The sequence below is a fragment of the Mytilus edulis genome, chromosome 4, assembly GCF_963676685.1.
Source record: "Mytilus edulis chromosome 4, xbMytEdul2.2, whole genome shotgun sequence".
NCBI classification, from domain to species: Eukaryota; Metazoa; Mollusca; class Bivalvia; order Mytilida; family Mytilidae; genus Mytilus; species Mytilus edulis.
Window position 1 is genome coordinate 98,666,165 of NC_092347.1, and position 15,686 is coordinate 98,681,850.

The 15,686-nt window shown below is 32.9% G+C and overlaps 1 protein-coding gene across 1 annotated transcript; it reads left to right on the top strand.

Annotated features, from left to right (window-relative positions):
• Positions 1-249: 249 nt before the first annotated feature.
• Positions 250-12,324, top strand: LOC139521217 (protein fem-1 homolog C-like). Its single transcript, XM_071314629.1, has 2 exons — positions 250-932; positions 6,359-12,324. Exons 1-2 carry the CDS (start codon positions 380-382, stop codon positions 7,663-7,665), a joined length of 1,860 nt encoding a protein of 619 aa, XP_071170730.1. The 5' UTR covers positions 250-379; the 3' UTR covers positions 7,666-12,324.
• Positions 12,325-15,686: the final 3,362 nt, after the last annotated feature.

Genomic DNA, 15,686 nt, shown 5'->3' on the forward strand with positions numbered 1-15,686 from the left:
ATCACTAACTATCCGCATACTTACTTAGATTACCAAAAAAATATATAATGATAATAGTACAAATTTCTTTTTCTTTTACTATATTTTATGCCTGTTCATAATATAATGTAATAAGAGACGACTGAGAAATAAAAAAAAAAAAAACAACCTCTAAAACGATTGTATACCATATTAAAATGTACGTTGCAGTATATTTTTTAGTTTTATAATTCGGTGTTTAGCTAAACAAGGAAAACCGGAAATGACGCCCCCTGGCGATAAACTATCTTCGCCATATTTGACATTTTTGGCAACGAGGAGAGGAGTTCGACTCACAATATCAAGCAAAAGGCCCTTAAAATTATCAATATATAGGTCTCCTAATCAATAAAGCCTTCTCATGAAGGCTATGGAATATAGAAGTGTTGTTTATAATGCCGCACGGGACGGTAAATTGAATCGTCTTAAAATTTTCCTCGACCACAAATCGAAGGAAGAAATAGGGAAACTTGTACACGCAAAAACAAATGGGGCTACACCACTGATAATGGCATGCCGTAATGGTCATTTAGAAGTTGTAAAATATATCATAGAACTATGTACTGCTGAAATTGAACAAGTAGGGTCCGTGACATTTGATGGAGAGACAATTGAAGGGGCACCACCTTTGTGGTGTGCGGCTGCTGCTGGTCATTTAGACATTGTTAAGTATTTGATACAAAAGGGAGCAGGGGTCAACAAAACAACATACACTAATTCAACTCCTCTAAGAGCTGCTTGTTTCGACGGACACTACGAAATAGTGAAACACCTAGTAAATAATGAAGCTGATATTGAAATTGCAAACCGACACGGTCACACCTGTTTAATGATAAGCTGTTACAAAGGTCATCGAGAGATTGCTCAGTATTTATTAGAATTAAATGCAGACGTCAATAGAAAAAGTGTGAAAGGTACATTATAGTAATTTTTTATTACCTTATTTATAAAAATTAATTTGATATACAAATGTATATGTTTTTTCATCAAATGGATGTTTATAAACATGTTATTATAAAGTGATATATATTGCTAAAAGGGTCAGACCTATAGTCCAACAGCCCTACATACTGACAATCGTACAGTCTGACTGACACATAATCCCACAGTCATGTACACAGTCTTATATTTGGACAGCCTAATAGGACAGTTACAAATGTATCTATTAAATCACACAGGCTGATAATACACATATACAAATGTACATAATTGCCGGAATCCCGTCTTTCACTGGAAAAGATCTTCAATTCCCATGTCTTTATGACATCATTTCAGGGATTAAAATAAACGGTGGTCTGAGGTCCAATACCTTCCACTGAAATATCAACATTTATTAATGATAATGAAATGAGTCTGATTGCAAAAGTCACTTTTGCTGTATCCGGTCGTTCCGGCCCCAAACCGATCCGGCCCAAAGTCGATCCGGCCCAAGTCGATCCGGCCCACGTCGATCCGTCCCCAAGTCGATCCGGCCCCATAATAAAATATGAATTAACTAGATTTTGGAGGAATTTGTCACAAACATGACAAACTTTAACAGTATAAATGGAATTTGAAAAAAAGTGTCCGATCGATGATGGATGACAACAGGTCAGTGAAGTATTGGAGTACCAGTTAACGAACTATTTTAAATCCATACGAAAATTAGTGTTATTGTGTTTGTTTGTATCGCAGTTTCTACATTTTTAAATTATTAAGTTATTTTCCATGATAACTTTTACTTTGAATTTCATGGCGATTTTTATTTTATTCAGTTCACACACAGAATAGCTAAATGAATATTTACAGTCCAATGGACCTATAAAATTTAACGCATAATAATGACTTATTTAATCAAATCATTAGTCTATAATTGGTTTGTTTATTCAACAGTTGTCTGATGATTGTGAACTAAGGTAATGCCACTCGTAATCACTTAATTCAATCCAATACTGATTAATTAAAGATACGTAATCTGTTTTTCAACAAGGTCTTTCTAGTTTGATCTTCTGGTTGGTGTATATTATAATAATTATTTGTATGTTTTTTTCAGGTTACATCATAGGCTTTTATAACATATAAAAAATATTCTATTCTATAACACTTTTTTTTTTGTAACATCGGATATATATGATATCAGCACTCTTTTATTGAAAGGATTCGGCAAATCAAACAACATTTCTCCATTTTAGAAATTTTAAGAACTTAAAAAGAAAAACAAAGTTTATATGTATCAGTTTGGGGATCGGCTTGTACCGTTCATGTATGTAACTACAGTCAAACCTGATTAAACCGGACCCTGAATAAACCGGTTTCCTGTACATTCCGGCCGAAAATGAAAGTCCCATTTTTTCCCCTTCAAAGTCTTTGTAAAAATACCCCTTGTAAACCGGACCCTGTGTATTCCGAATTCCGGTCTAATTATGAAGTCCCAATACTCTTAATTACATTAATTATTTACCTGTCAAAACCGGTTTGTCTAATTAATTTCAATTGCAATCAAAACATATTTGTTTATACAGTATGACTTTTCAAAATAATCAATTAGTCAGGTGTTAAACTGTGAAGTGAACTTACAATCGTACAGTAGTGAGATGTATTATTTATTAAAACATTATAAACGTGTCAATTAAACGACAAGACACACCGAATATATCTCGGATTTAACTTACGTTTTGTAACTTGGATAAACAAATTTAAATCGCAGCGTAAGAAATTTACATCGTGATGTCGAAACCCTGGGTTCCCTACTGTGAACCCCTAAACAAATGACCTTGATAATGAAAAACACCCGGATGACAACTATCAATGGGTAAAGTACACTGTACGACAACGTTTCGATAGTGATGAAATTACGTTTGATATTATATTCTGGCTTTTTAATAGGCCATTCCAACATTTCAAATAAATAATCATGGAAGTAAATCGAAACTCTCGTCTCACAATCCAAACAACGCGAGCATTATGATGCAAATGCAAACAATGGAAATGGAAAACGAAGTGAAAGTATTTTAATTGATCACATATTCTTTACAAGCAAAGAGAACTTTTATATGCAAAATATTGGACGTCACAAGTCATTAACTTCCGGTCAAAACGGAAACCTGAATAAACCGGCTCACTGTCCAAACCGGCCCTTTTTCATAGTCCCGTAGCCGGCCGGTTTATACAGGTTTTACTGTATATGTTATTATATGTTACACAATATGAAAGACTTGTTAGGATCACAGTCAATTGAAAGAAAATGCTAATTACTGCTGATTAATGTTGATGTTTGAATTCTTTTATATACGTTTTAATATAATTATACCCAATAATCTTGAAAACTTGTAGTAAAGACATAATCAACCTACATGACCTAGTTGTTTTATACTCATCTAAAAAAAATATTTTTCATAGGCCTTTTTTACTTTTTTTTACCGTACACCTTTAACATTATAATAAAAATAATAAACATTTATGAATTACAATTAATATATATTTATTTTTATTCCTTAGAAATATTTCTTTTTATTGGGGTCGGATCGACTTTACATATGGGCCGGATCGACGTGGGACGGATCGACTTGGGCCGAATCGACGTGGGACGGATCGACTTGGGCCGGATCGACGTGGGGCCGGATCGACCCGAAAGCACTTTTGCAATCAGACTTTCATTTCATTATCATTAATAAATGTTGATATTACAATGTATTACATGCATACATGTAGATGTTTTTATATTGTAAACATATTACTACAAAAACCCAACATTGTAGTGCCTTGAGCAGTTCTCTTCAAATCTCGCCACTTCTTCCCATCATTAAGTAGTCACTTCTTGGATCTCCCTATTATAAAGTTTCAAAAAGAGAAGTCACTTTTCCCTATGATTTTAAAGTCGTGTGAGCTCTGAGATAATGGTATAATTAGTAATTAATGACCAATCATTGAGAAAACACACCCACCCACAGTGACACCCTCCCCAATACCAAAAATGAAAGATTATTTTGAATTCATAATATATAAAACGTACATGTACAATTAATAACTTATAAATACTGGGGAAGATGTCACTGTGGGTGTGTTGTCTCAATGATTGGTAATTAGTAACTAATTATACCATTATATTAAACAGTTCAAATTCAAAGCTGTTTAAGGGTATCATACATGTATCTAGTTGCCTTATTTCATAAGCTATAATTATTTGACAGTAATTTTCTTTATTATTAATAAATGTTGATATTACATCAGGGTTGGCAAAGTATTACCCGCCCGGGACCCAGGTGGGAATTCCCGGGTTTTCCTGGGCTGGGCAATACTCCCAGAAATGGGTAATACTGGGTAATACTGGGCAATAAGACTTTTTAAGCTTATTTTAACACAAAATAGTAAAGTCTTGTTGTAGTGTCATAGTATTATAGCTAAAAATATACATTTTATACAGATAACCATTGAGAGTCATGTTTCTAGAAGATTGAAAATTCAATTTCATTCTTTTCTTCACTACTTCTATGTAGGCAGAATACAAAATTTGAATATTTTCGAATTATTAATACCTTGTTAATTTTCATGTATTGTTTCAACTATCCAAACTTTTAAAAAAAATGCATTTTATAGCAGTGTTCATGTGAATTGTAAATTTAAATGTCTATGCAATCATATTGCTAAATAAACACCCTACAGGGTCAAGTCATTAACCCTTATAGAAATGAAAAGGCTGAATATTGTTATATAAACATATCAATGTCCTAATCTGAATAATTACTTATTAATTAGTGATGTACATATAAATTATGCAAAAGTAATTTTTCTTACATTTTCTTGTTAATTCTTAATGTAAGATAAATACATTTGAAAAATGAATTCTTTGAATTTATGTTAACAGTTTGACCAATCTAGACGAAAGGGTGATTTAATAGACTTTCAGAAGAAAATTATTGATAAAGGCCTTTTCCATTAATATTTGTGTAATGTGTGACTACATGTTTACTTGTTAAATAGTTGCAAGAATAGTACTTTTTTCAAATGTATATACACTTGTATCATCACTCTCAAACAAGTAAACTAATTTATAAATCAAAATGTGTTTATAAATATCTTAAATGTATTGCAACTGAGTTTGATCACTGAATCCTCTTTAAAATTCAGGCCAGTATTTTATATTACCCAGTATTGCCCAGTATTACCCATTAAAACCCAGTAAAACCCGGGTTTTCCCAGTATTTCCCACTGGGCTGGGCAATACTCATAAAACCCAGGTTTTTGCCAACCCTGTATTACATGTAGATGTTTTTATAGTGTAAACATATTCATGATGTTACTACAATTCTTAGTGGGAATGTCTTATCAATTTTGAATTTCTGGAAGTTTCTTACTTTATTTTCATAGAGGAACTACTATACATGTACATGTAATAAGGCAACTAGATATGATACCCTTAAACAGCTTTGAATTTGAACTGTTTAATATAATGGTATAATTAGTTACTACATGTAATTACCAATCATTGAGACAACACACCCACCCACAGTGACATCTTCCCCAGTACCAAAAAAAAACAACTTTCGAATTTATAATATATACATGTACGTGACAATTACATTTTTTAATAAACATGTTATACAACAGTGACACTGACAATGCCTAACACCAAAAGCACATCATTAATTTTGTATCCTACTGACAAAAATGACTGAGCTATGAAATATTTTAAGTAAAAGTAGGACCTGGAATTTAGGCTGTGGACCTTTCACTTTGGAGTGTCAAAGCTTTTGGACCTTCCAGTACCAAATGTTAATTTGAACCCCTGGTATATATAGGTATATTTCTTTCACAGAGTTAAGATCTAGACTTGTTGACATGGTTGATATACATGTAGTTTAAAATTTCTTTTTTTTAGAAGTCTCAATACACACAAATTGCACTGCCACTACATGTATGCTATCTATGCATTGGATCATATGTTTTCTAGATGTGCAGGCCATACTTCCACATGGTCTATATGATGTAAACCAATGGTCTAATCTATATAAACCACATCAATAAACTAAAACTAATGAACATTAGATTCCTGACTTAGGATAGGTGTCTTTTGCGGATTTGAATGTTTTAATAGGTACCAACCTTCACCCTTATCTGAAACAATAGTGTAACATCATAACATAGAAAGACTCACAATAAAATATTAATTGAAATGGCTTTAACTACAGTATAGAATTGAAGTCATTCCAATACTTTTGTTCTGTCATGTCTGTGATGTAGATTTCTTTGTGAATTATTGGTTGCAAAAATTTGCTTGTGTTTTTATAAATTTGGAGTCTTTCAACTTAAACCATCATTGTGATCTTGTTACATGCTTAATTACCTTTCATTCTTATTTCAGGAAACACAGCTTTACACGATTGTGCAGAATCAGGAAGTTTAGACATCATGAAATTATTATTGAAACATGGAGCAAAAATGGAAAAAGATGCATATGGAATGACACCTTTAATGGCAGCAAGTGTGGCAGGATTTTCGAAAATAGTTGAATTCTTGATTGGGAGACAGGAATGTACAAAACATGAACGAATTGATGCTTTAGAATTACTAGGTGCAACATATGTGGATAAAAAAAGAGACATGTTAGGTGCTATCAACTTCTGGAGACAAGCTATGGAAGATCGGTCAAATGATCCTTCCTTACCAAAGCCAAAACAGGGCTCACAGGTAGCTGCGTATGAAAACTCAGAAGAAGTGACAAATCTGGATGAATTAGATGAACTTATTTCCGATCCTGACGATATGAGAATGCAAGCCCTTTTAGTGCGTGAACGAATTCTGGGTCCCGCCCATCCAGATACATCATACTATATACGTTACAGAGGTGCATTATATGCAGATATGGGTAATTTTGAGAGATGCATAATGCTCTGGATGTATGCATTAGATATGCAGCAGACAGTTTTAGAACCTTTAAGTCCAACCACACAAAGTAGTTTTCTTTCGTTTGCAGAATTGTTTTCGTTTATGATGACAGAATGGAGGAACCGACCAGCTCACTCTATAGCTTTCAAAGACATTCATAATGTGTTACTACGTGCGATAATGGAATTAGAGAAAGGTAAAGCTGATGAAACAGCTGATAAAGACAGCAGCCATTTTAGCCGATTACTTGTGATAATTATGCATCTCTTATGTTTAATGTGCCGTTTACAGAAGATTATGAAAAAGTCAGAAGAGCATTCATTTAAAGAGGTGGTTTATAAACTAGTTCGCATGAAACCTATCGGCACTAAAGGGTTTTCTCCTTTGCATTTGGCGTGTTCAAGGGAGACAACTAATGTTGGACGATATCCTGTTTGTTCCTTTCCCTCTGCCGACGTAGCCCAACTTCTAATGGACGTTGGTGCTGATGTAAATGCTATTGACCTTGATGGAAATTCCCCTTTACATATAGCCTCAAGCAATCGCCCATGTAGGTCAGAGGTTATACGTACCTTGTTGAGGAATGGAGCTCACTTAGACAGATGCAACAAAGACAGAAAAACACCCATGCAATTGATCAGGGGAATGTCGATTAATGATATCGTTTCACCATTAAATTATTTGACGCTACAATGTCTATCTGCACGGAAAATCGTAAAATGTAATATATCATATAAAGGACAGATTCCTAAAAAGTTGGAGAATTTTATAGAAATGCATTAGAATGAATTGTAAAGTGATTATCAAATGCTTTTGAATGTGATATTTCTTTTAAAATTAATCAGTTCTTAAATTCGAAAGTTTAAAAAATAAAACCTCAAGAAGAACCAAAGCAAAATTTATATTTTGTAAATAAAAGTTTCTTAAAATTTTTGTTCACATACATGTACATCATGTACATGTATAGATACTTTTAATGGGTTAAATTGTATTAAGATAAACAATTTTATATTTATTAAAGCTACATTTTACAAATGTAAATTTATACTTCAAAATGTACATGAAGGGCTAGGGGTGGGGGTTAAATCACATACACTGTATGGTCTTTCCAGATGGTTATTATCCATAAATTAATTTGGGAATTGGTAGGAAAGGGAAGGGTTAATATTTACTTTTTTGGTACAAATGTACATGTAAGAAGCAAGAGTATCTTAAACATTATGTGCTACACATATGAGCATCACTATTAATTACTATATTTGAATGACCAGTTTGTACATGATGTGATATCAGCATAGTTTGTGCATGATGTGATATCAGCTCACATTCATCTGCACAAAAACTATAAACTGACTTTTTCAAAGAATTTGGCAAAGCATATAATGTGAATTGTAAATTGTCCATTATTAGGAACATTGTTAAAACCTGTACATGATGTAAGACAACACAATATGTTTTTGGTACATTTGTTGTGAAACCAGATTTAAATTTTGTTTATTGCTGACTGTAAAAGTAACAAATTATATTCTGTTTCTGACTATTGAAATAATCTGGTTTATATTTGTTATTACACTGCTTTTCTTCCAAACTCCAGGTAAGATTTTATAAATGAAATAAATATTATGCAGGTAAATAAAAAAAGTTAAAAAGACCAAAACTACAAGTATAGAAAATTTATACTATATCAAAGAATGCTAACATTTTTCTGCAGGTGAACACAAACCAGTAACCATTTTTCCATGCAACATACATACAAAATGTTTTATATACATGTGTACATTTGTACATGTTGTACATTATCAAAAAATAACAAATGTTTTGAGAAACATGATACATTGTAAATATTTGATATAGAAAAGTTACACCACTTTCACCAGTTTCTTGTTAAGGCCAAATAAAAAAGTATGTGTGGTTCCACTTACATCTGAAAAAAATTTAGGGTAGGTAGGTACATGTAGGGATTTTTTTTTTATTTTATGTTTTTTTTTACATTGAGTCTATGGGAACAACATTCTGACTTTAACAGTGCTTAATGAAAAAAGACAATAAAATCTTTAGAGTAGGCTATTTTTGAGGCGAAAAAGTAGGGAAGGTAGGGTTACTGGAACCACACAAATAATTTTATTTGGCCTAAATAAAAGTATGATCATGATGATAACATGGATAAACTGCTTAAATTTTATAGAATCATAATCGTGATGATAACGACAAAATAAGAGAAATTATTAAATTTTATTTTCTTCATGCCAGCATTTGTTTATAGATTCATTTGTACATGTTATACATATACAGATGTATACACAATTGAAAAAGAGAGAAACCACAAAATTGTCAAATTATCAATTTTTAAAAAAGTTTGTGTCTGTGCCATGAACATGATGAAGAGTATAATTGGGCTGTAATCTACAGATGTACCTGTACAATGATGTATGAATAAGAATATTTTTTACACTCAAATCTTACACTCTTTTAAAAATACCATGTATATCAACTTGCTTTTTTTCATTTATAGCTTTGAACATTTGTTGAAACCTTTTTTAACCTTGCACATTTGCAGCATGTCAAGGAAAAAAAATATTCAGAAAAAAAAATTAATCAAAAAATTTAACCACCAAAAAAATGTAAAATAAACATGGTAAAAATGTTTATAAAAATAGTTCTGACATAATTAATTTATTGGAAAATAGTTACATTACAACATTAACAATATACATTGAATTTAATACACATACATACTTGTATGGAACAACATTGTATTATTACATGTACATGTATATTGTACCAAAAATTCTAAATTGTTGAACAGTCAAATTTTTCAATAGATAATGATTTATTATCTTTAATAGGAGGTACATGTACATGTATCAAATTTTGACAAATATATTCTCATTACATTGGAGTTTATAGAAACATTATATAAAGAATCATCATGTTAAAATGAATCATGGTGTATGTTAAAATCATCCAAATTAAAAACAAATCATTTGATAGCAAATATTTGCTGTTTTCTGTTTGGACTTTCTTTATTACCTATATATTAGTTTTTGTGTGTATTTATTTGATGTGAATGTATTTCTACAGTGTCTTATATATGTGTGTCTGCTTTTCAATATCCAATCAAAATTCGAATTCTAGCATGACATAACAAAACAATTACAAATGGTCTGTACACAAGTTCCATTTAATTGACCTGTAGTCCTTTTCAGTGGTGGATCCAGAAATTTTCATAAGTGGGGGCCCACTGAATGACCTGAGAGGAGGCCCGCTCCAGTCACGCTTCAATGATTCCCTATATAAGCAACCAATTTTTTCCCAAAAAGGGGGGGGGGGCATGGCCCCCATGCCCCCCTAAATCTCCTCTGCTTTTCACAAAAAATCTTAGGAGTAAAATGTGTCTTTAGTCTAAAATATTCCTTAACTGTTCAACTAAATATTTTTATTGCAAGATTAATTTAACACTTAAGATTTTTTGTGAAAAGGGCTACAAGTCTTTATTTGTTTGTACGAAACATCAAAGATATTTACATGTACAGTTTTTTAATAAACATGAAGTTATTGTATTATTACTTGCTAAAATGCTGCAAACTTCAGTTAAGTCTAGTGTTACTGTGAATTGAAATGAATAACACTTATTATGAATTATTGAAAGTACAATTTCATATACAGTTGATTTACAATGTATGATTGTTATTACAGTGTATTAAGAAAGACTTACATAAAAGTTAATACCTAGGTTTATATGTATGAAGAATGTGTATTCATATAAAAGAACACATGTACAATTAGTGCTATTATTAAGGTATGACACTAGTTGTATTGTGCACAGTGCATTATATTTTTAAGAAACCTCAAACACAAGTATATGTTTATTAGAGTTTATTTTTTTGTATAAGATTTTTTTTTTTAAATTTGTTAAGAATATTTTTCACTGTCAATTTAATGGAAAACCTGATGACATAATTTTCCTATCAGTTAACAGATTATCTATGGTCATGATGGTCTTACAAACCTTTGGAAGTTTTGAATTCTCTGCTAAATCTCATCTCTGAGCTTTTGTCTTTGATTGATATTTGAAGCTTAAAAGACCCACTAATTTTCTAAAATTTGGATACTCTATAACCATCAGTAGAATTTCAATAGACAGAAAAGTTTTATGAAATAGCACTAGCCACAGACAAATTCCTGGCAATAAATGTTGACTCAGTAAACACATTTGAACTTGAAGCACCAAATCCAGTGTTTGATTGGTTGTTTCTCAGTTTTAGTACAATAATTATGCTAGAAAGAATTTTTGACCACAAGGTTAGATTTAAGGACAGATTTATAAACATTGTGTTTGTGATTAAAGTTCTTGTTTGTTATTATAGGAGTTTGCTTGTAAGAGCTTTATAAAAATTATCTTGACTTAGTGTGATTGCTTTAAATAAGAGAATGTAGTTTGTAAAAGATTTATCCTTCATATGAAATCATTTGTATTTTCCATCATATGAACTTTTTTTATGTCAGTCTGAGGAGCTATATAAAATTTTAGCATTTGCTATAAGATGCCTGTTTTGTATGAAAATGTATTAAATCAAAGCACAACATACATGATGAAATTGGTAATGATATTTTGAAAAATCAAATAAGTGTTAAACATCGTTAAATCTCTCTGTATGCTGTAATTTTTTAGGTATTTTCATATATAAATTTTAAGCTAACAATTTCCATTAACTTGCAAGTGTATAACTTTTTCTGATTCATGTATAACTAACAACTTATTGATATATAGAACATGTAGAACATTCCAGTTACTTGTACTAACTCAGTACAAATGAAAAGGTCCATTGTATAGTTAGTAAACCAGTTTTGGAGTAGTGTATATGTAAAACAGATTCATATAAGTATAGTTCATCAAAGTTCAGAAAGTAAGTGTATTTCAATCCAAAAGTTCAGAAAGAAAGTGTTTGATAAATCAAAAGTTTCTTTTTACAGCAGATGTAAAAATGATCAGATTTTTTGATTCAGATACATGTAATATATTTTGATTGAGATACATTTTCTACATGTAATAATATTGAATTATTAATATTTTTTAGTTCAGCATCCTCCTGAACCTTGAAGCAAGCAACAAATAATCAATCAAGATTTTTAATGTAAGCAGAAAATTGTCATTTTTTTTTACCTGGTGACATTTTTATCATTCCTTAAATGCACAAAGTGAGAATGAAGGCCAATGGTAGTTAGCTAGAGAAGAAATTTGAGTCATCTAATGAAAATTTTCCCTGAGAAGAAATGTGAATCTTCTAATGATATTTTCTTTTATTATTTTTGTTTTTGATGCTTCATTAGTACCTTCCCTATTACATTCATTCAATTTGTTATGGGATGTTTGCGTATGATGTCAAACTTTCCCCAAAGTGATATGTATATCCATGCAGAATAAATATCTTATAAAACCAATGTTGATCTTTTTTTAAATAGTTAAGTCTAGGTGCTTCTGTAATGTCTTTAAACAACATTTTAAGGCAGTGCATCTGACACATCTTCCTTGTAAAAAGGAAAATCATAAAAATACTGAACTCTGAGGAAGATTCAAATCAAAGACTCTTATCAGATGGTAAAATCAAAAGCTCAAACACTCAAACGAATAAACAACTGTAATATTCCTGACTTGGTACAGGCATTTTTGCATGTAGAAAATGGTGGATTAAGCCTGGTTTTATAGCTAGATAAACCTCTCACTTGTATGACAGTTGCATCAAATTCCATTACTAGTATATTGACAACAATGTGTGAACAAAACAAACCGACACAATAGGTAAAAATGTCACAAATAGGGGATAAACAGCAAGTTTGTTGAGTGGTATACAATTCAGCTATAGTTTATCTGGTTTAACATGCTCACTTATCCAGATTATCAAGTCTCTGATGAATCGGTCTCTGCATAGTTAGGCTTTAACTTCAACTAACTTCTGAGATGGTTATGAAGGATCCACAGATGCATTCGAGGTAATCTCTGTTATGGGGTTGATCATGTTGGAGGTTACAGATGGCCTTCAATGACTGGCTGAGTGTTCTTACTACCTCTAGGTATTGCTGGGAGTCTTGATAATCCATCGGCATCGGCATTCACATTTCCTGTCTGTATACAATTTTGGAATCGTAATATGACAGATCTGCTATCCATATGTGTCCGATAGCATCACGTTTATAGCTGACATCAATACATAGGTAAGTGAATTGCTGTCAGCTACTACAGTGACGCAGTTGCCAAATAAGAAGTCCTGGAACTTTTTTATTACTGCCTACAGTAATGCCAAGAACTACAATTTGTGGATAGAAATTCGTCTCGTCTCGGATTTTCCCAAACCTGGGTTGGTATAGGCGATGACAATCTTATTCTGTTCCTTGTACAAAACAGCTCCTTGTCCAAGCATCAATGTATCTATATGAAGTTCAAATAGCTTTGAGTTTATGGAAATCCATGTATCGAGTGCATTGGAGCTACGACTTCAGTTGTTGAAATGCATCTTCTTGTGGTTTCCCAAATATCCATGTTGTATAAGCTGGCTATAGTTTCGTCTTGCGTTTTCTCGTCTTCTTAGGTGGTGGCATAAGGTTTGTAAACGGCTTTGCAATATGCAAAGTCTTTAATAAACTTCCGGTAGTATTCAATAAAACCAAAGGACTGTCTTACCTCATCTGCAGATGTTAGAGGTGGCGACACTATATGACCAATGTACTTCACCTTTTCCTGAAAAAATTCTTTGATCATAACACTATCTCGAAGTTTCTTCGTATGTATCGAGAGAAGTTAATCCAGTCATCAAGGTTGATAAAACACATGTTCAGGTGCAAGTCTCAATGATTTCATCAATCGAACTTCGATAAGTGACTGGACTGTTGACGAGTTAAAATGGCAGTCTGTGGAATTCATAGGGGCCCTACGGTGACCATTGTTCGTTGTTAATGGTTTCTTCTGGCTCTACCTGATGATATCACTCTTCGTGTCTACAGTATAGACTGTGTAAAAGTTATTTCCTCCTAGTGCATCAAGTATTTTCTCCGCTTCTCGGCAATGTTTATGCATCTTTATAGGTGTTATGGTTTAATTGTCGATAATCTATGCACATTTTCAGCTTTCCGTCCTTGTGGCATAAAACAACGTTGAAAGATAATGGTGAGTAAGGGCGCCGAAAAATTCCCAACGGCCAAAAACTATTGAAGATGTCACGTACTTCATTGATCATGGTTGGAGATATACTGCGATGTCAGTGATTGAAAGGTCTTTCGTCGATGAGATCAATGCTGAAATGAATGGCTGTACTATGGCCAATATCTATTGCTCTTGCTGAAAACATCTCTGAACTGTTTGATCTAATCTTTTCCTTGCTTAATTGTGCATCTGGTAAGTGAGTTGGCAGGGTAACTTTATGTGTAGGATCATCATCTAACCCAGTATCTATCTAGATATCGACTTCTGAAACTGGCTGTATCTCGCATAAGATGGCATTCGGTGAAATAGTTACTGTTCTGAAGGTGAAGTTGCTTATTTGAACTGGAATATTGCTGTTGTTTCTGTTACTGTAGGACAACAATGTCGGAGCGAAATCTAAGTCAGTTGGAATAGGTGCTTTCTCGGTTGGTTGTAGCATGGCATATACTGTATTGTATGGTAACTCGTGATCTGTGTAACCATGGACAATGACATCTCTGTTCGGAAGAATCTTGATGGCTTTTCCATCAGGTGATTTCACAAGGCCCAATCTGTTTGACCTTTTCTGTAATTCCTTCTCTCTCAATAAAACACGTCGAAAGGTTAGGAACAAGTTGGTGTGTAGGTTGGCATCTTGAAGAAATATTGAGCCAAAAACGTAACTTGAGATCTTCCTTGAATTCTTTTAAGATGTTAGTACCAAGCAGTAATGGGTCCTATCTATTGTAATTTATATTCGGTACAAGCAAATTAAATCAAAGGTGAAGACTACCAGCTGTTGCTGCTACTGGTAACTCAATACTGTAGCTGTGATGTATACTAAGTAGGACATGTCTTGTCCACCAGCAAGAATCTGGTCAATTCGCTGAATAATCTGATCTTCAAGATATCTGTTATACAGCAAATGTCTCTCTAAGTGTAATAACGGATGATGCAGTATAATGAAAAGCAGCTAATATAATGTCGTTGATCTTGACTGATACTTTATCAGGAATTCCAGATGAACCAGGTGATTATTTATGTGACTGCTGTTGATTAGAGGCATACATCTTCAGCACAAATCGGTGGAAAATTGTATGCTTTGTGAGAGTGAGGTAGTAAACTCTGCTTCATATAGCTATGCGACGCTGGTTTTTACATCAGTAGCATATGACCGGCTTCCTCCTTCCTTAAAGTATGGCTCATGTGCTACTTCCTGCTCCAATGAATTACTAGTGTATGCGTAAACTTATTTCAACTATGTATCGGGTAACTCGTGGTATGGTCGTAGTGAGAACGTGAAGAGCGTAGAAAGATCTTGATAAGCGTAGTGAGGTCGCAGAATAATCGCGGTGAGAACGTGGTATAATCGTAGCGGGATCTTTGTAGAAGCGTAGAGAGGACGTAGTAGCATCGTGAAAGCAACGAAAATTTACATTTTCATGCCGCTCATACCGCGACCTAACCACGATCTAAATTTATTTTAGATTGCGGTGAGCGTGGTGCGATCATAGTCTAGTGGGACTGGGGATTTAAAGACCACCTTTGATTTCAAAGTTGAAATGTCATTTGTAACTCCCAACGATCATACACCTGCAAGAAACTCTGAAAGAGTCAACAAACATGA

What these genes read in the sequence shown, in the direction of transcription:
- LOC139521217 (XM_071314629.1), top strand. Translation starts at nt 380, where the DNA reads ATGAAGGCTATGGAATATAGAAGTGTTGTTTATAATGCCGCACGGGAC. An exon ending in CAATAGAAAAAGTGTGAAAG is followed by an intron (nt 933 to 6,358) that starts GTACATTATAGT and finishes TTCTTATTTCAG; the next exon opens with GAAACACAGCTTTACACGAT.